Source organism: Eubalaena glacialis, chromosome 11 (assembly GCF_028564815.1).
Source record: "Eubalaena glacialis isolate mEubGla1 chromosome 11, mEubGla1.1.hap2.+ XY, whole genome shotgun sequence".
In the NCBI taxonomy this organism is placed as follows: domain Eukaryota; kingdom Metazoa; phylum Chordata; class Mammalia; order Artiodactyla; family Balaenidae; genus Eubalaena; species Eubalaena glacialis.
In genome coordinates this window covers 113,935,624-113,956,502 of record NC_083726.1, presented here as the reverse complement: position 1 = coordinate 113,956,502, position 20,879 = coordinate 113,935,624, and the positions used below count along the sequence as shown (strand labels likewise).

Here is a 20,879-nt window from a genome sequence, read left to right as displayed (position 1 = left end):
AATGTACACAGGCAGCCGAGCCAGCCTGGGACCCGGGGTCTGGCTCCTGGGACCCCACTGCTGGCCTCGTGCCTAGGGCCCGGGCTGTGCCTAGGGCCTGTCTGTAGGCAGAGCTCCTGGACCCTGTGACAGAGACAGAGGTGGTGCCGGGGCTGGGTGGGGGCTCCGTCCTCATGACATGGGGGTCGTCTGTGACGTGTGGAGTAAGGGTCTCAGCCGGGGCTGGGCAGGGGCCTCCCAGCTGCTGTTTAACGGGTGCTCCAGAGTACACGCCACTGCGTCCGGCCAGGAGGCCCGCCCGGACTGGGAGTGGACCTCCTGCGGACCGAGCGCCTTCTCCGCCCGGCCCTGTGCCACTTCCAAGTGGCTGAGCCAGGACTCAAACCTGGGTGTTAGCCCTAGGTCTGCCGGCGGCCCATCTGAGTGAGATTTTCTGGCCTCAGTGTCTCCATCTGCCTGCCCTTCTGTGGGGGAGGTCGGATTTCCTGTGACGTCAGTGAGGCTCACGCTTCGGGGCCCCTCACCTGCGTGGGCCCCTTCCAGGTGCCTAAACTTTTTATTTTATTTTTTTTTAAAACTCTATTTATTTATTTAGCTGCACCACACGGCTTGTGGGATCTTAGTTCCCTGACCAGGGATCGAACCCAGGCCCTAGTAGTGAAAGCGCCGAGTCCTAACCATTGGACTGCCAGGGAATTCCCAAAACTGTTTGTTTATTTATTTATTTTTAATTAATTTATTTATTTTGGGCTGTGTTGGGTCTTCGTTTCTGTGCGAGGGCTTTCTCTAGTTGCGGCAAGCGGGGGCCACTCTTCATCGCGGTGCGCGGGCCTCTCACTATTGCGGCCCCTCTTGTTGCGGAGCACAGGCTCCAGACGCGCAGGCTCAGTAGTTGTGGCTCACGGGCCTAGGTGCTCCGCGGCATGTGGGATCTTCCCAGACCAGGGCTCGAACCCGTGTCCCCTGCATTGGCAGGCAGATTCTCAACCACTGCGCCACCAGGGAAACCCAAACTGTTTATTTTTTATTAAAAATTTTAAGGTAGCTTTACTGAAATATAATTGATATACAATAAACAATCTGTATTTGGAGTGGACAGTTCGGTAAGTTTGACTTATGGAGCCATCACCACCATCAAGAGAATGAACCCACCCATCACCTCCTTAACCTAATTTTGTGTTTGTATTTTCAATTCTTTTTCTCAAAGAGGGCCTCCCAGTTTTTAGATGTTTTAGACCCCACCAAAATCTGGATTTGCTTCTGCAGAGAGAAGCTCAAATGAGACTGGGATAGGAAAGCACTTTGAGAATGATGTTGGACTAATCGGAAGTGAAAGGTTATTTGTACTTCTTTAACTCACAGTGTTCCCGCAGAAGACGTGACCAACATTTTGTCATTCGTTTAGCAAATACTTATTGAGTGTGTACTGTGTGTAGCACTTTTCTAGCTTTAGGTGTGAAGAGACAAGAACCCCTGTTCATAGGAGCTTTCCTCCTGATGGGAGTTGGGGATAGACCGTGCACTACATAAGTACGTGGGTCACATGGTGATTAGAAAGAGCTGGAGAAAGTGAAGGGGGTGTGGGGTGACCTCAGCTTTCAGTGGGGTGTTTAGGGAAGACGTCCCCCCGATAATGGCTGTTGAGCAACGATGCCCGCGGGGTTGAAGGTGAGGGAGTGGGCCGTGCGGGTCTCTGGGGCAGAGAACAGGATGCGTGAAGGCCCTGAGGTGGGAGGGGCCTGGCACGACCAGCAATAGCTCAGAGACCCGAAGGCCGGTGGCAGGAGGTTGGAGAGGGGCTGAGCTGGGGGCGGGTGGACAGATCCTGCGGGGGCCTTCAGGCTATTGTAGGGGTTTGGATACTTCCAAGGGAGGGAGGAGGGAACTGTTGGAGGGGGTTTGGGTTCTAACAGGATGGCTGTGGCTGCTGCGTGGAGAATAGATTGGGAGCAGGGAATCCAGGCGGAAGGCCGTTCCGTCCTCTGGCCAGGGAGGGAGGTTGCTTGGACACGGGGGTGGTGAGAAGTGGCTGGATTCTGACCTAGTTTGAAATCAGAGGCATCAGCTTTTGCTGGCAGAGTCATTCGTTCATTTGGCAAATAGGTGCCGGCTCCTGGGGATGCAGACCTGAAGGGAGGTGTGGTCCCCTCCTGAGATGATGAGAATCTAGCAGGAAAAGATAGACACAGAAGCGATGGGCTGCTACCCACTCCGTGGTGTGGGCTGGAGCAGCACGAGAACCGGATCCCAGCTGGTGACTAAGGCGCCTCCAGACCAAAGTGTTCCCCCATCCCATCAGCTTTCCCACCACTGGCACCAGGCCTCTCCGTCACCACGCCCACCAGCGCTGTCCTCAACCTCGGGGCTCAAGGGGACCTCCTTCCCGCCCTGCCGTTTGTTTGCCCCTGGACTTTTGGAACTGGACTCCTCACGGGGGCCTGGAACATGTTCGTTTTACAGGAAGGGAGACTGAGCCCCAGAGAGCTGTTGTTGAGCCAGAGTTCAGGTCTATTTCCAAAGTCTGTACAATTTGGGCACATTTGAATGAAAAGCCTATGGTTGTCAGGGCGCATGTTTAAGAAGAGAAGGCTGTGTGAGGGTCCGGAGGGAAGTGACCGGCCGAGGCCCCAGAGCTCATTTGTGGAGCTGCTGGGCTGCAGCCTGGCTCCTCGACTCCCAATCCTGTGACCGTTTCCAGCCATCACCGGTGATGGTTAGACTCTGCCTTTCACAGCTGCAGCGTGAGTGCCTCTAGTTAGATGTAGGGTAGGACTGTTGCACGTTCATTGGACCACCTGTGGAGTACCTTTCCCTGGAAAGCTTTGAGAAGAGACATGGTGCTGGACCACGGGCTTAGAGGCAGACCAGCCCACAGACGGTGTCCCCAGGGTCTCGGCCTCGCCACTCCTTCCCCGACACAGACAGGCCAGCGCGTCTTTCTGGCAGATGAGACCTCCTGAGGGTAACCTTTTTTTTTTTTTTTTGAATTTTATTTATTTTTTTATACAGCAGGTTCTTATCAGTCATCAATTTTATACACATCAGTGTAGACATGTCAATCCCAATCTCCCAATTCATCCCCCCACTCCCCCCACCCCCCCGCCACTTTCCCCCCTTGGTGTCCATATGTTTGTTCTCTACATCTGTGTATCTATTTCTGCCATGCAAACTGGTTCATCTGTACCATTTTTCTAGATTCCACATATATGTGTTAATATACGATATTTATTTTTCTCTTTCTGACTTACTTCACTCTGTATGACAGTCTCTAGGTCCATCCACGTCTCTACAAATGACCCAATTTCGTTCCTTTTTATGGCTGAGTAATATTCCATTGTATATATGTACCATGTCTTCTTTATCCATTCGTCTGTCGATGGGCATTTAGGTTGCTTCCATGACCTGGCTACTGTAAATAGTGCTGCAATGAACATTGGGGTGCATGTGTCTTTCTGAATTATGGTTTTCTCTGGGTATATACCCAGTAGTGGGATTGCTGGGTCATATGGTAATTCTATTTTTAGTTTTTTAAGGAACCTCCATACTGTTCTCCATAGTGGCTGTATCAATTTACATTCCCACCAACAGTGCAAGAGGGTTCCCTTTTCTCCACACCCTCTCCAGCATTTGTTGTTTGTAGATTTTCTGATGATGCCCATTCTAACTGGTGTGAGGTGATACCTCATTGTAGTTTTGATTTGCATTTATCTAATAATTAGTGACATTGAGCAGCTTTTCATATGCCTCTTGGTCATCTGTATGTCTTCTTTGGAGAAATGTCTATTTAGGTCTTCTGCCCATTTTTTGATTGGGTTTTTTTTTTTTTTTAAATATTGAGCTGCCTGAGCTGTTTATATATTTTGGAGATTAATCCTTTGTCCGTTGATTTGTTTGCAAATATTTTCTCCCATTCTGAGGGTTGTCTTTTCATCTTGTTTATAGTTTCCTTTGCTGTGCAAAAGCTTTTAAGTTTCATTAGGTCCCATTTTTTTAGTTTTGTTTTTATTTCCATTACTCTAGGAGATGGGTCAAAAAAGATCTTGCTGTGATTTATGTCAAAGAGTGTTCTTCCTATGTTTTCCTCTAAGAGTTTTATAGTGTCCGGTCTTACATTTAGGTCTCAAATCCATTTTGAGTTTATTTTTGTGTATGGTGTTAGGGAGTGTTCTAATTTCATTCTTTTACGTGCAGCTGCCTAGTTTTCCCAGCACCATTTATTGAAGAGGCTGTCTTTTCTCCATTGTATATTCTTGCCTCCTTTATCAGAAATAAGGTGACCATATGTGCATGGGTTTATCTCTGGGCTTTCTGTTCTGTTCCATTGATCTATATTTCTGTTTTTGTGCCAGTACCATATTGTCTTGATTACTGTAGCTTTGTAGTATAATCTGAAATCAGGGAGTCTGATTCCTCCAGCTCCATTTTTTTCCCTCAAGATTGCTTTGGCTATTCGGGGTCTTTTGTGACTCCATACAAATTTTAAGATTTTTTTGTTCTAGTTCTGTAAAAAATGCCATTGGTAATTTGATAGGGATTGCATTGAATCTGTAGATTGCGTTGTGTAGTATAGTCATTTTCACAGTATTGATTCTTCCAATCCAAGAACATGGTATATCTCTCCATCTGTTTGTGTCGTCTTTGATTTCTTTCATCGGTGTCTTATAGTTTTCTGAGTACAGGTCTTTTACCTCCTTAGGTAGATTTATGCCTAGGTATTTTATTCTTTTTGTTGCAATCGTGAATGGGATTGTTTCCTTAATTTCTCTTTCTGGTATTTAGTTGTTAGTGTATAGGAATGCAAGAGATTTCTGTGCATTAATTTTGTATCCTGCAACTTTACTAAATTCATTGATTAGCTCTAGTAGTGTTCTGGTGGCATCTTTAGGATTATCTATGTATATTATCATGTCATCTGCAAACAGTGACAGTTTTACTTCTTCTTTTCCAATTTGTATTCCTTTTATTTCTTTTTCTTCTCTGATTGCCATGGCTAGGACTTCCAAAACTATGTTGAATAAGAGTGGCGGGAGTGGACATCCTTGTCTTGTTCCTGATCTTAGAGGAAATGCTTTCAGTTTTTCACCATTGAGAATGATGTTTGCTCTGGGTTTGTCGTATATGGCCTTTATTATGTTGAGGTAGGTTCCCTCTATGCCCACTTTCTGGAGAGTTTTTATTGTAAATGGGTGTTGAAATTTTTCAAAAGCTTTTTCTGCATCTATTGATTATCATATGGTTTTTATTCTTCAAGTTGTTAATATGGTGTATCACATTGATTGATTTGCGTATATTGATGAATCCTTGCATTCCTGGGATAAATCCCACTTGATCATGGTGTATGATCCTTCTAATGTGTTGTTGGATTCTGTTTGCTAGTATTTTGTTGAGGATTTTTGCATCCATATTCATCAGTGATATTGGTCTGTAATTTTCTTTTTTTGTAGTATATTTGTCTGGTTTTGGTATCATGGTGATGGTGGCCTTGTAGAATGAGTTTGGGAGTGTTCCTTCCTCTGCGATTTTTTGGAAGAATTTGAGAAGGATGGGTGTTAGCTCTTCTCTAAATGTTTGAAAGAATTCACCTGTGAAGCCATCTGGTCCTGGACTTTTGTTTGTTGGAAATTTTTAATCACAGTTTCAATTTCATTACTTGTGATTGGTCTGTTCCTATTTTCTATTTCTTCCTTGTTCAGTCTTGGAAGGTTATACATTTCTAAGAATTTGTCCATTTCTTCCAGGTTGTCCATTTTATTGGCATAGAGTTACTTGTAGTAGTCTCTTAGGATGCTTTGTATTTCTGTGGTGTCCGTTGTAACTTCTTTTTCATTTCTAATTTTATTGATTTGAGTCCTCTCCCTCGTTTTCTTGATCAGTCTGGCTAAAGGTTTATCAATTTTGTTTATCTTCTTAAAGAACCAGCTTTTTGTTTTATTGATCTTTGTTGTTTTCTTGTTTCTATTTCATTTATTTCTGCTCTGATCTTTATGATTTCTTTCCTTCTACTAACTTTGGGTTTTGTTTGTTCTTCTTTCTCTAGTTCCTTTAGGTGTAAGGTCATATTGTTTGTTTCAGATTTTTCTTGTTTCTTGAGGTAGGATTGTATTGCTGTAAACTTCCGTCTTAGAACTGCTTTTGCTGCATCCCATAGGTTTTGGATCATCGTGTTTTCATTGTCATTTGTCTCTAGGTATTTTTAGATGTCCTCTTTGATTTCTTCAGTGATCTCCTGGTTATTTAGTAACACATTGTTTAGCCTCCATGTGTTTGTGTTTTTTACGTTTTTTCCCCTGTAATTGATTTCTAATCTCATAGTGCTGTGGTCGGTAAAGATGCTTGATATGATTTCAATTTTCTTAAATTTACTGAGGCTTGATTTGTGACCCAAGATGTGATCTATCTTGGAGAAGGTTCCATGTGCACTTGAGAAGAAAGTGTAATCTGCTGTTTTTGGATGGAATGTCCTATAAATATCAATTAAATCTATCTGGTCTATTGTGTCATTTAAAGCTTGTGTTTCCATATGAATTTTCTGTCTGGATGATCTGTCCACTGGTGTAAGTGAGGTGTTAAAGTCCCCCACTATTATTGTGTTACTGTCGATTTCCTCTTTTTTGAAAAAATATTTATTTATTTATTTATTTTTGGCTGTGTTGGGTCTTCATTGTTGCGCATGGGCTTTCTTTAGTTGCGTCGAGTGGGGGCAACTCTTCGTTGTGGTGCGCTGGCTTCTCATTGCAGTGGCTTCTCTTATTGCGGAGCACAGGCTCTAGGTGTGCAGGCTTCAGTAGTTGTGGCACGTGAGCTCAGTAGTCGTGGCTTGCAGGCTCAGTAGTTGTGGCGCACGGGCTTAGTTGCTCCGTGGCATGTGGGATCTTCCTGGACCAGGCAAGAACCCATGTCCCCTGCATTGGCAGGTGGATTCCTAACCACTGTGCCACCAGGGAAGCTCCTCGATTTCCTCTTTTATAGGTGTTACCATTTGCCTTACATATTGAGGTGCTCCTATGTTGGGTGCATATATATTTATAATTGTTATATCTTTGTCTTGGATTGATCCCTTGATCACTATGTAGTGTCCTTCCTTGTCTCTTATAACATTATTTTAAAGTCTATTTTGTCTGATACGAGAATTGCTACTCCAGCTTTCTTTTGATTTCCATTTGCATGGAGTATCTTTTTCCATCCCCTCACTTTCAGTCTGTATGTGTCCCTAGGTCTGAAGTGGGTCTCTTATAGACAGCATATATACGGGTCTTGTTTTTGTATCCATTCAGCAAGCCTGTGTCTTTTGGTTGGAGCATTTAATACATTCACAGTTAAGATAATTATTGATATGTATGTTCCTATTACCATTTTCTTAATTGTTTTGGGTTTGTTTTTGTAGGTCCTTTTCTTCTCTTGTGTTTCCCACTTAGAGAAGTTCCTTTAGCATTTGTTGTAGAGCTGGTTTGGTGGTGCTGAATTCTCTTAGCTTTTGCTTGTCTGTAAAGCTTTTGATTTCTCCGTCGAATCTGAATGAGATCCTTGCCGGGTAGAGTAATCTTGGTTGTAGGTGCTTCTCTTTTATCACTTTAAATATATCATGCCACTCCCTTCTCACTTGTAGAGTTTCTGCTGAGAAATCAGCTGTTAACCTTATGGGAGTTCCCTTGTATGTTATTTGTCGTTTTTCCCTTGCTGCTTTTAATAATTTTTCTTTGTCTTTAATTTTTGTCAATTTGTTTACTATGTGTCTTGGCGTGTTTCTCCTTAGGTTTATGCTGCTTGGGACTCTCTGCGCTTCCTGGACTTGGGTGGCTATTTCCTTTCCCATGTTAGGGAAGTTTTCGACTATAATCTCTTCAAGTTTTTTCTTGGGTCCTTTCTCTCTCTCTTCTCCTTCTGGGACCCCTATAATGCAAATGTTGGTGCGTTTGATGTTGTCCCGGAGGTCTCTTAGGCTGTCTTCATTTCTTTTCATTCTTTTTGCTTTATTCTGTTCTGCGGCAGTGAATTCCACCATTCTGTCTTCCAGGTCACTTATCCGTTCTTCTGCCTCAGTTATTCTGCTACTGATTCCTTCTAGTGTATTTTTCATTTCAATTATTGTATTGTTCATCTCTCTTTGTTTGTTCTTTAATTCTTCTAGGTCTTTGTTCTTTAATTCTTCTAGGTCTTTGGTAAACATTTCTTGCACCTTCTTGATCTTTGCCTCCATTCTTTTTCCGAGCTCCTGGATCATCTTCACTATCATTATTCTGAATTCTTTTTCTGGAAGATTGCCTATCTACACTTCATTTAGTTGTTTTTCTGGGGTTTTATCTTGTTCCTTCATCTGGTACATAGTCCTCTGCCTTTTCATTTTGTCTATCTTTCTGTGAATTTGGTTTTCCTTCCACAGGCTGCAGGATTGTAGTTCTTCTTGCTTCTGCTGTCTGCCCTCTGGTGGATGAGGCTATCTAAGAGGCTTGTGTAACCTTCCTGATGGGAGGGACTGGTGGTGGGTAGAGCTGGGTGTTGCTCTGGTGAGCAGAGCTGGGTGTTGCTCTGGTGGGCAGAGCTCAGTAAAACTTTAATCCACTTGTCTGTTGATGGGTGGGGCTGGGTTCCCTCCCTGTTGGTTGTTTGGCCTGAGGCAACCCAGCACTGGAGGCTACAGGCTCTTTGGTGGGGCTAATGGAGGATTCTGGGAGGGCTCACGCCAAGGAGTACTTCCCAGAACTTCTGCTGCCAGTGTCCTTGTCCCCACAGTGAGCCACAGCCACCCCCCCATCTCTGCAGGAGACCCTCCAACGCTAGCAGGCACGTCTGGTTCAGTCTCCTATGGGGTCATTGCTCCTTCCCTCGGGTCCTGATGCACACACTACTTTGTGTGTGCCCTCCAAGAGTGGAGTCTCTGTTTCCCCCAGTCCTGTCGAAGTCCTGCAATCAAATCCCACTAGCCTTCAAAGTCTGATTCTCTGGGAATTCCTCCGCCCGTTGCCAGACCCCTAGGTTGGGAAGCCTGACGTGGGCTCACAACCTTCACTCTTCACTCCAGTGGGTGGACTTCCATGGTGTAAGTGTTCTCCAGTTTGTGAGTCACCCACCCAGTGGTTGTGGGATTTGATTTTACTGTGATTGCGCCCCTCCTACCATCTCACTGAGGCTTTTCTTTTGTCTTTGGATGTGGGGTGTCTTTTCTGGTGAGTTCCAGTGTCTTCCTGTCGATGATTGTCCAGCAGCTAGTTGTGATTCCAGTGCTCTCGCGAGAGGGAGTGAGAGCACCTCCTTCTACTCCGCCATCTTGAAACAGGATTTCTGAGGGTGGCCTCTTGATTCAGCCTTGGCAGTGGGGAGAGGTCAGCTGGGGGCCCCATGTGGCGTTGGCCGTGCTCTCTGGTTACAGCCCAGGTGGCGGACAGCCCACTTGTCTCGCCTCTCCTTGCATCAGCAGCTCCCTCACTCCCGCTGCTGCAGCCCTCCGGGCTCAGCCAGGCCCAGAGGGCAGGTCCCAGAGGTGGAGAAAGGAGGTAATAACTCCCACTCAAACCCTCTCGCTCTGCCTCTCCCCACCAGTGCCCTTCTTTATGGTCTAATCCTACCGGTGGTCAGTGCAGCTCAAGCAAGGCTCACCTGGCCGCCCAGCCTGAGCTGGCCCCTCCTCCTCTGAGTACGTGGCATGGTCCCGTCGGACACGGGCGCAGGGCCATCATGTGGGCACACTTCTCTCCTCCACCGGGTGGTGAGCTCTGGAAAGCAGGGAACCCCTTGTCCTGATCTCATTTACGATAAGGGAGGACGTAGGGCCTCGTAGTCCTGGGGGATTTTGCAGCATCACCTCTAGGAGGCTGGGCCCGCAGCGAGCACTCGTGTGACCCGTTGACGGTCTAGCTGGAGCCGTGGAGCTGTGCTTGGCTGGGTTCCCTGTGTCCGGGTTAGGGCCATGGGTTCCCCTCTGGAGACACTCTGTGTCTTGGCACTTGCATCCCCCGTCCCCCTTGCTGCCCACAGACAGGGCAGACATCCTGTCGGGTCCTCCTCATTAGCGGAGGTGGTGGGGACCGTGGGAGCTGCCCGGGGGAAGGGCCAAGGAGGAGGCTGCCAGGCTGCGGTGGGGGAGGCTCTGAGGGGGCTTTCTGAGCTGTGCACCCGCCGGCCAGAGATCCATAGCCCTGTCACCCTGGTCTCAGGTTAGCAGTCCCCCAGCGAGGCCTCGGCTTCCTCTTGCTGCTGGGAGATCCCTGGGATCTCAGGAGGGTGGGAGGGACCCTGCAGAATCCTCACCCCAAGTGCCACTTAGGTTGGGGAGGGCCGGTAAGGGGCCCTTGAGCTTGCCTGCCTTTGTCCTGGTCCTCCCGCTGAGTGGATGTTGGCGTCTCTGCAGGTCGGAATGAGCTGATCGCCCGCTACATCAAGCTCCGGACAGGGAAGACCCGCACCAGGAAGCAGGTGGGCCCTGGGGCAGGTACCCCGGTGCTGGTCGGCTCCCAGGGTGGGCCCAGCCCTCTGCAGGACCGGGTGTGGACTCTGGGGACCAGCTTGGGAGGGGTCCTCTGCTGGGTGTGCCACAGACGGTCAGTTTCCCTGGGGTCCCTTCTGCCATTGCCTGGGAGGAGACCCCTCCCCATCCGACTGCATTTCTATTTAACTGGGAGAGGTGGGACCGAGGTCCCATCAATGACTGATCCTTTCGTTCATTCCTTCATCCATTCAGTCTGTGATGGGATGGGGGGCTGTGGAGGGCTGAGGGTCAGGGGAGTCGGCCGTCGGGGAGACAGGAACCCCTCTTCCTGCCACAGGTGTCCAGCCACATCCAGGTGCTGGCTCGGCGAAAAGCCCGTGAGATCCAGGCCAAGCTAAAGGTAAGGCAAAGGCAGCAGCGGGAGGGCTCGGGTGGGCCAGCCTCCCGGGAGTTGGGGCTCTTTTCCCAGGAGGAAAAGTCTTCCCTTGGGTTTTGGGGCTGGCTGCTTACGTGTGGAGCCAGTGAGCTTCTCAGTGCTGAGGAAAGTGGGGTTCAGCCTGTAACCTCTCTCCCACCTGCACAGAGGACATTGACTGGGGGCCATGTCTGTGTGTCTGTGTGTGAATGACCAGGCTCACAGCATCCTGGGAGACAGAGGCCGGTCTCCTGCTGTGCTCCCCGCCCCCTGCAGCTCAGAGGAACCGGGCACACCCTGAGTCCCATGGTTAGAGCAGGAGGACTGCCCTCCAGACCCCATTTCTTGCGGACCACGTGGCCCTTAATGCCGTCACCCAGATCCTGTGGGTGGCAGGCCTGCGGGGTGGGGTCCACTCAGGGAGAAGGGCTGGTGGGGCTCCCTGGATCAGCCCCACCTTGCAGGCCTGTCTGCCAACAGGCGACTGCTACACGGGGGGCCAGCCGCTGGTGGGAGTCCCCTCCCCACGGGACTCGGACCTCCTGGACCCTGGATCCAGGGGCCCTTGGCTGAACCCTGGGAGGGAGCAGGCTGCCCATCACGGTGGATGTAACAGAAGAGTCTATGGCTGCTTGGTAGGAGGAGCCAGCACTTGGGGCTGAGACCAGTAAATCCACAGACATTTTAATTTTATTTTTATTTTTTGGCCGCACTATGCGGCTTGCGGGATCTTAGTTCCCTGACCAGGGATTGAACCCGGGCCCTCGGCAGTCAAAGTGCGGAGTCCTAACTGCTGGACCGCCAGGGAATTCCCCACAAACATTTTTTAAAGCAGTGGAAGCCCTTTCGTTTTTCTCCCAAATTAAATATCACCCCGATCCGTTATCAGAGGAGCTACTCTGGTCAAAGCTAGGTTGGCGAGAAGCAGGCTAGGGACCCCTCGTGCTAGTCACCTCTCAGCCCCCATGACTCTCGAACCCGAAAGCATCCCAGAACCCAGTTTAAAAGCCCCTGGACTAGAGGACCACAGAGGCCCCATCTGGCCCCGTTGTCCGTGACCCTGACACTGGAGGCTCTGACGGCGTGGGTGGGAACTCCCAGGAGGCTCCATTCCTTCTACATCAGCCCAGCTGTCCCCCGCCCCTCACAGCTGTGGCCCAGCCCTCGCTCCTTTGTCCCCGGGACAGCTGGCTGGGCCGCAGCTGCTGGTCCCTCCCTCTCAGGCTGGCACATGTGTACCCGGACGTCCCCGGCCCTGCAGCCCACTTGCTCCTCACTCCCCTCTCTGGTCAGCCTGTGACTCACCAGGGCCTGGTAGGGGACTGGATGGAGAGCCGAATGTCCAGGGTTCTGTTCAGAGCCGTCGAGGGGCGCTTTGGATTCCCGTGGGCTATACGGCCCACGTGTGCTCGAGGAACTGAGCCTGTCCCTGCCCACAGGCTCTAACGTGGGGCTGGGAACAGCCTCTGGGGACCGCTGGACAGGCTTCAAGGGGAGCCATGGACCCCTTAAATAATATGCACATTTTCATGTACATGCATTTTTCGGAGAAGATTGGTCTGAGGATTTTGTCATATTCTCCAGAGGGTCTGGGGCCCAACGTAGTTAAGCTCCGTGGTGGATGGCAAGGTCAGGTAGAAATCCTCGGGTCATGGCCCTGGTCTGGCCTGGCTCTGCCCTGGGCCGTGGGCCCTCGGCCATGTCACCCACCTGCCTCAAGCTCCATCCAGCTTCCCCGCCTGTAAAATGACAAGGTTGAGCAAGGTGGTATCTGAGGCCCCCTCCAGCCACGAAATTCAGTAGCCTGGTCACTGATGTCACCCCCCACTCCCACCTGGTTCCTGTCCCACTCGCTGGTCCCTGGCCGTTCGTTTAGACTGGCCATCGGGAAGGGACTCAGGTTGCCGACACAGGGTTGGAGCTCTCTGGCGTCCCACCAGTGCAGTTGTTAACAGAGGTTTGTGGACCTCCTGGGGCGCAGCCTGCCGCCCATTCGTGTCCTGGAGGGAGCGGGCCTGGGCGTGTATGGCATCTCCCTCCCGAAATCAGCAGAGTCCTTGGGGAGAGGCAGCCTGATGCTTTGGTTATCAGAGACAGCCTCAGAGCAAGGCCCAAGTTTGGCCCCAAAAGGACAGTGGGCTGGGGTGTCCCACCACTCAGCACGGCCTCCCGGGCCCTCTGTGGTGAGGATGGGTGCCGTCAGATCCTGATGTGCCCCTTCCTTGGTTTGCTCAGCCCCCCGGGCCTGCAGAGGTCAGAGGTCATGGATGTGCCATCCCGGACGGACCTTAAGGGCCGACTGTCATGTGACCCCTGTCAACACCCAAGTCCCCTAAATCCTCTGAGCTTCAGTTTCTTCATCTTAGAATGGGGAGCCTATGAGTCCTGCCAGCCTCACGGGGGTGCTGAGATGTTCAGAACCAAAGTGAGACAGCGTTCTTTACCTTCCGGGGGCTGTCTCGTGCGTGCCCCACGAGCGTAAGGGTCCCTGAGAAGCCGAGTGGAAGGGCCTGGCCCCAGACCTCATCGCGCAGGTTGCTGGGCGCACCACCTGGACCCTTCGGGCCTGACGCCGTGGTGATGCTACCCACCGGGCGAGTGAAGTCATATGCAAAACCAGCTGTGGGCTGAGAGGACCTCCCTCAGCAATTAGCTTGCTTATTACTCAGGACAGATTTGGGTCCACCAATCTGATTATTAAATAAAGGGCCCACTTATTTTTCCCATTTAAAAAATAATTCATCATAAAGATACAGAATTTCTAATCAGAGCTCCTGAGTTGACATAAACCAACCTTTTATCTCCAGTAATGCTACCCATACTGAATAATACTTGCTGTTCAGTCGTTCAGTCTGTATGTGTGGTCTTCTTTTGGACCCACTAGGCTTTCTGACATACAGTATGCTGTCTTATTGGTTTTGAAGACCTTTGGGATTGGGGAGCTCAGGATGGGGACCACTGGCTAATACAAGTAGTAACCAAGTATTATTACTATTATTATTATAAGCAGGTCATACTGCTGATTTGTTCAGAGCCTCTGCAGGGTGAACCCATTTTGGGGGGGTCTTTGGACCATAGAGGGGACCCATAGAGGGCAGATAGTTGGTATTCACATCCTGACACGTAAAAGGTTCGGGAGCCATGGGTGCCCGTGGTACAGTAGAGATCCACAAGCCAGGGCTAAGACGGGGGCCACAGGAGACCGTCCCTTGTCACCGTCCATGTGACCGAGGATGACCCCTGCCCAACAGATATTCATGCACCATCTCCCAAGGGCCAGGTGCGGCCCCAGCCACCCCTGGTGTGGAGGTGAGCAAGACCTGGGTGGTCCCTGTGTCCCTGAGGTTGGTAACAGGAGAGCCATGGTCTGGCAGGTGGCCTCCAAAGTCTCTTTAAACCCTAATGAGACTGGCAGGGCGAGTGTTGTGCCCCTTTGACAGATGAGGAAAGTGATCAGAGCCACCGAGTGACTTACACAAGTCACAGGACCGGTTCACAGCCCTGCAGGAACGTGAGCCTCATCCCCAGAGCCGAGTCCAGGTCTGGCTTCCCTGTCACTAGCTGGACCCGCCTCTCCCGACCTGCCATGGTGCCCACACTGAGGCCTCCCTCAATGTCTCCCCAGGATCAGGCAGCTAAGGACAAGGCCCTGCAGAGCATGGCTGCCATGTCGTCCGCCCAGATCATCTCTGCCACAGCCTTCCACAGTAAAATGGCCCTCACCCGGGGCCCAGGCTACCCGGCGGTCTCAGGGGTAAGTGGGGCTGCCTGGAGTCGGAGGCCGGACCGCCCCGTCCTTCTCACTCCTCCCCCTTCCAAGGCACTGGCCACACCAAAGTCCTCACTTGAGTCCTCTCGGGCCAGGAGAGCCGGGGAAGGAGAGACCAAGGACCGAAGGGCCATGCAATTGCCGGGACCGCCCTCCTGGGGGCCTTGGCAGTGACAAGGGTGCAGCCGCCCCCCCGTCAGCCGGCCACCCAGGGGCTCTGCAGAGTCGGCCCCGTTTACAGAAGAGGAGGCTGAGGCCCAGCTTCGGGGCAGCACCAGCATGTTCTGAGGAGCCCCTCTACCCCGCCCCCAGCTCAGCCTTGTCCCCCCTCCGCCCTCAGGGGCTCCTTCCGGGTAAAGGCTGATGTCCAGGAACAAAGTCCTCTCGAATTTTAAACTGAGAATGGGTCTCTTGGCCGTGGCCAGGTGGGTCCCGCTCTAAGAATAGTCCAGAGAGGCCCCTCCTCCGCAGGGCTGAGTCCTCCCAGGGTGTTGTTGGCTGTTGGGACTAACGCACCGCTGCAGGCCCTGTGTCCGGGGAGCCTCTCGTCCAGCATTTTTCCGAGTGTGTCCAGAGGCCGCTAGGCCGGCAGGGCGTTGAATGGACAGGACGACGGGACGAACGCGTGCACACATGACTCAGGGGCACTCAAGTCTCAATAGGGCGCTTGACTCCAGATCTCTTGAGGGTCCTGCGTGCCACTGTCGCCAGGCATCTGTCCCCGAGGAAGGGGACGAGTGCCGTGTTTGCAAGCCCGGCAGGCGTTCCAGAAGCTGGAGGTCCTTGCAGCGCTCGCGGGGACGCCGTGCTGCCGGGCTCTAGGCAGGCACCCTTCCCAGGCCCCGGCCCCGGCCGCGCCCTCCAGCTGAGCCCCCGCCTGGTCTCTGTCTCGATGCCGCCGGCCGCGCACACTGGGCTCTGCTGACTCTGTGCTTTTGTCTCCTCAGTTTTGGCAAGGAGCTTTGCCGGGCCACGCCGGAACGTCCCATGAGTAAGTATGGCCACCGTGCTGCCCCGTTGCTCCCTGGGCTGCACTTGAGCCCGCGAACTCGTGCTGCTGACCCAGGCCGCAGGGTGGGAGAGCCGCAGGCTGGGGTCAGCCTTTCCGGATGGCCCTGCACTTACGGATGAGGCTCTCCTGCTCTCGGGCACCCTGGGGTGGCATTTGCTGAAGCCCCAGTCTATCCGGGGCGTAGCAGAACCCGAGCTTGGGACCCCGAGGGGAGGAGGCTAGGAACCAGCCCTCTGGCTGGCCTGGGAGGGAGGGAGGAGGGGTGGGTTTTCCCAACAGACCTGCTGCTTCTGTGGGTCGGCCAGAATCCCGAGGGAGCGGGAGGCCAGAGCCACTGACCACCCGGGCCTGCCTCACTGAAGAGAGCGTTGGAGCCTGACCGAGGTTCTAGGGCTGCCACCTGCCCCCAGGCCCACGCGTCCTCTCTCGTCTCCCACAGTGTGAAACCTTTCTCTCAGCAAACCTACGCTGTCCAGCCGTCACTGCCTCTGCCAGGTGGGTCAGCAGGCTCTGCCTCCCTCGTGCATCACACCCCTGTGGCTCCTGCTCCGGGTCCCAGGCCCTGACTGCTAGACGCCTCTAGCAGTCCCCTTAGATGCTGCCCCGGCACGTGCTCACACCATGCACCCCATCTCCCAGCTCCACCTCGATCCTCTTCCAGGAGCCAAGCCGCCTGCGCCCCTGGGGCTGCCCGTCCTCCCCAAGCCCCTCCCCAGTGAGGCGCAAGGCTGGCAGGGTGCACACAGCTCAAGGGGCAGTGCCTGTACCCCGGGGTGGCCACTCCACCTGCATGTGTGCCCCGTCCTGCTTGGCTCCTGGGATGGCTTCCCTCTGTCCAGCAGAGCATGGCTTTCCAGCCCGGAGCCCCTGGTTAGCAGAGGGAAGGCTCCTGGCATGAGGCAGATGGAGGTCCAGCTGGGCAGCACGGAGCTCCCGCCTTCCCCGCTGACGTGACCCGCTCTATGCCTGCCTCTTTCTCAGGAAGGTCCCTCCACCTTCCGCTCTGCAGGGCGAGATAGGATCCTCGCCCTCACCCTCCTTTCCTGGCTTGGGAATGGCTCCGGCCTGCATGGTGGCCTGGCTTTTCCTGCTCTGAGAGCGGGCCCTGCCACCCTCCTAGGTTCCTGACGGCTGCTTGGGGACCACCCACCCCCTCTAGTCTGTGCTCTCCCCTCACGGCTCTCCCACCCCGTCTGCAGTCTCATCCCCGCTCTTACCCCCTGTAACTCACCTGTCATCTTTTTTGTTGTTGTTAATATTAATTTATTTGACTGCGTCGGGTCTTAGTTGTGGTGCGTGGACTTAGTTGCCCCGCAGTGTGTGGGATCTTAGTTCCCCGACCAGGGATTGAACCCGCGTCCCCTGCCTTGGAAGGTGGATTCTTAACCACTGGACCACCAGGGAAGTCCATCCATCATCTTTTTAAAGCATCAATCTCACCGTGCTGCTTCCAGCTTAGAATCCGTTAGTGGCTCCCTGGTGCCTTCAGGACACAATCTAAGCTTAATTGTCACTCTGTGTGCCCTGGGCAGCGTCTGGGGCTGGTGTCTGTGTCTGTCTTCTGTGTGTCGGGCCACATCCGGTGTGCATGCCACGCTTGAACAAATGAACGAGTGATTCGGCTCACCCGTCAAATACCAGCTGGTGTGTCCAGCATGGTCCTCCGCCCGCCCCCCCGCCGTCCCTTGTCTGTTTCCTCCCCGGGCTTCTGACGTACCTGCCTCACTGCCCTCTCGTCCCGTCCGCCACCAAGCCCCGGGGTCTTGCTCCCTCCATGTCCCTCCTGTGTCCCCTTCTCTTCACTCCACTGCCCTCTTCATGTTCCCACTTGGGAAAAACCCACAAGGCCTGGGCTTCTGGTCCACTTCGCCCCAGCCCAGTCCTTCCCCCACGCAGAACAGGGTCTTCAGAAATGCACAGCCGATCGCTCCTCGGCCCCGCCTAAAATCCTCCGATCGCCCTCCTGAGCTCAGGCTGAAACCCGTACCCCTTACCTAGCAGCCAGGGCCCATCTCTCCAGCCCCGGCACAAACCCGCCCTCCCCGTCACGTCTGCCAGACGGAGCCTCCGAGCTCGCGGTGCGTCTCGCAGCCCCGTGCCCTCTGCCTGGAGCCCCCTTCCCCTGTCTGCACCTGCTGCCTCCCACTCTTAGCCCGTAACCTCTTTCAGCATCACCTTCGGGTGGCCTTTCTGACGCTCTTCACGCAGGACTAGGAGCCCCCCTCCCCCGCTGAGCTGAGCGCCTTCCTTGTCCGTTTTCCTCACGTTCATTGCTTCACTTACTCACCAGCCAGCAGCCAGTGCCCGTTCTGGGCCGGGCGCTGTCCCAGGGGCTGGACAGCAGACGCTCATGTCATTGTAATAGTTGGTCGTCTCCCTGGCTGGACCAGAAGTTCCTCCAGGGCAAGAACCAAGCGGAGGCTGCCCTGGAAGCCCTGGGTCCAGCAGGCATCCCACCCCCCAACCCCAGCCAGCATCCAGTCTCCCTTGAATGCAGTTCCGTGCAGGGGCCCGAGGGGACTGAGCTGTTCCAGGCTGAGCTCCCTGCCAGGGCTGCCCCTGGACCGCTGGCCAGTGCTCTGCCCCCGCCCTGCCGCCCCCCCCCCCCCGCCACCCCGCTGGGAGACTCCGTTAAGGCAGACAGCAGGTCCCCCAGCCGGAGGGTCTGGGGGCCTGGCGGAGGGTGCGGCAGGGAGGCCCTGTGGACCGGCTCCCATGTGCCGTCCACTGTGTGCAGGGTTCGAGTCTGCCGCAGGAGCCTCCCCGTCGCCCTCCGCGCCCCCAGCACCCCCGTGGCAGGGCCGCAGCGTGGCCAGCCCCAAGCTCTGGATGTTGGAGTTCTCTGCCTTCCTGGAGCGGCAGCAAGACCCCGATACGGTAGGTCCTGGCCTCCATCTGGCCACTCTCCCGCCCGGTCCTCATTCCTGGGGCGGCTGCTCCCGTGCTTCCCCCAGCTCCTCTTCCTCCTGCTCTGGCCTTCTCGCTGCGCTCTGCCCCGCGCCACCTTGGGGCCGAACTTAGGGTCCTTGTTCCTTTCCATCCCCCCTTATCCTTCCCTCCTCTCCCTCCCCGCTTCCTTCTCACTGGACCTTCCCTCTGTCCCTGGCTCTGTTTCTGCTCCCTCCCCTAAGCCCTCCCACGGTTCCTGTGCCCCGTCCCGGTGCCCCCAGGCTCTGTCCCTCCCCTGCTCCCACCATGTCCACCTTCTTCCCGGTCCGGTCACCTCTCCGTCTGAAGGCACTGGTCCCAGCCCTGCCCCGCAGGCTACTCTGCCCTTTCCCTGTGGCTCTGAGGAGTCTCCTGTCTGCCCCGTGTCCTCGGGAACGCCATCAGGAGCAGCAGCCCACCCCCATCCCGCCCCCTTCAGTGTCTCCGTCCTGGGTGACCGGCGTCACCTGCAAAGTTCAGAGGGGCACCTGGCCAGGTGGGCAGGATGCCAGAGTCGGGGGGACTTCACTGACCATTTCACTTTGACATTTTCAAGCTTATGGTTTAGGTGAGGAACCCAGCGTGGACCACGAAAGAAGCGGCTCTTCTTTAGTCGCAGCGAGGGACCGCAGCCGCCGCCTCCGGGGGGAGCACCCCTCGTATGGGCCACTGGTTTTCCGTCACAGACGAGATCACGAGGGTCCAGAGATAGAAAATGAGTCGCCTAAGGATGTTAGCGACAGAGTGAAGACTCAGTACAAATAACGACCAGAAAGTGCCGAGCATCTGCTGGGGGTCACCCTGCCCCAGGTGCTGGACACCTGTTGACTCTGCTTTACACTCAGCCCTTCTACTGGCTCCGTTTTACCAGAGGGGAAACTGAGGCCCCCGCCGTGGCATCCCTGCTCTGGGCCCCTGGCCGGGCTCCGAGCCCCGGTCTGTCTGGTCTGTCTGCCCCGCCGCCCCCATGGCCCCTCAGACCAGCTCTTCTCTGTCCACAGTACAATAAGCACCTGTTCGTGCACATCGGCCAGTCGAGCCCCAGCTACAGCGACCCCTACCTCGAAGCCGTGGACATCCGCCAGATTTACGACAAGTTCCCGGAGAGGAAGGGTGGTCTCAAGGAGCTCTTTGAACGGGGACCCTCCAACGCCTTTTTCCTCGTGAAGTTCTGGGTAAGCCTTGGATGACCTCCTCCTTCCCACCCCAGCACGTCGATGACCACAGGGAGAAAGGAGGAGGGGTGGGCCTTGGCGGCGGTGGGACCTGGGACGCGCAGGACAAGAGCGAAGGGCCAGCACAGAGCGGCCCTCTGGTGCCGGGAGCTCAGACCAGGTGGGGCCATTGGTGCCGCAGAGCGAGGCCCCCTTCTGATGGCGGGTGATGGTCACGCCCGGGTAGAAGTGCGGCCTCAAGGGGTCTGTAGTACCAGAGAGGACCTACAGGAGGCCTCAGGGGTAGTCACCCAAGGCTTTCAATGCCAAGGTTTCCGGGCCCGCAGCGGGGCAGCCGTTGGGCTGGATGGGGCTTGGAGAAGTGGACGGTAGGCTTAGGTTGGGTCATCCCCAAAGAAACACCGAGCTTCTGCAAGAGCTCAGCCCGTAGCTCGGCCTCTGCCGCCCTCCCCAGCTCACCCCTGCATGGGTGCTGTGTGGGTAGAGCCTCCTTCTTTCGAAAGCTCCTCCAAGACCAGGAGGCATAGGACCTGTTCCGGGGGCCCAGCACCCACAGAAAAGGGTTGCCGGGAAGAGGGACAGGGCAGGAGAAGCCAGCGGGAGGAAGTGCAGGAAATCCTTCTGGCTGGTGATCAGAGCCTTCGAATCGTCTCAGAGCCCGGAAGCTGGGCCTTTATTTGGTCTCGGACCACTTAGATAACGTGAAAGCTGTGCTTTTCCTAGAAGTGGGCATATTCACACGAAAGTGTACATGCAGTTCCAGGTGGCTTACTGGTCCCTGGCTAGGAGCTCTTAGCCTAGCCCTCGTCCGCAACCAAATCTGTGGGACTGGCTATCTACAGAAAAGGCAGGAACAGAGACCCAGGGCCTGGATCCCGAAGAGGCTCACTGTTTGCCACTGCAGGACAGCTTGCTCTGCGAGCCGATGGAGGTTGGCCCTGGGCCTTCAGGGATGGGCAGAGTTAGGCGGAAAAGGGGAAGGGCCTCCAGGGGGGCTAGTCATGGGTAAACGTGTAAGAGAGGGAACCGCGGAAAGTAAAATGGGAGAGGTGAGTCAGATCCTGGAAGATCCTGATCCTACAAAGGTCTGGATTTGATTCTATGCTGGGATGAAAAATAGGTAATAGTTTCTTTTACTTTATCTTATTTTTAAATCA

General features: G+C 53.9%; 1 protein-coding gene across 1 annotated transcript in view; it reads left to right on the top strand.

Moving 5' to 3' along the window:
• Window positions 1-20,879, top strand: part of TEAD4 (TEA domain transcription factor 4) — a 77,058-nt gene that overhangs the window by 44,974 nt on the left and 11,205 nt on the right. The window contains exons 6-12 of the mRNA XM_061206695.1: window positions 10,346-10,410; window positions 10,761-10,823; window positions 14,464-14,592; window positions 15,555-15,598; window positions 16,059-16,114; window positions 18,357-18,496; window positions 19,549-19,722. Coding sequence (XP_061062678.1) covers window positions 10,346-10,410; window positions 10,761-10,823; window positions 14,464-14,592; window positions 15,555-15,598; window positions 16,059-16,114; window positions 18,357-18,496; window positions 19,549-19,722 — 671 coding nt within the window. The remainder of the gene's footprint in view (window positions 1-10,345; window positions 10,411-10,760; window positions 10,824-14,463; window positions 14,593-15,554; window positions 15,599-16,058; window positions 16,115-18,356; window positions 18,497-19,548; window positions 19,723-20,879) is intronic.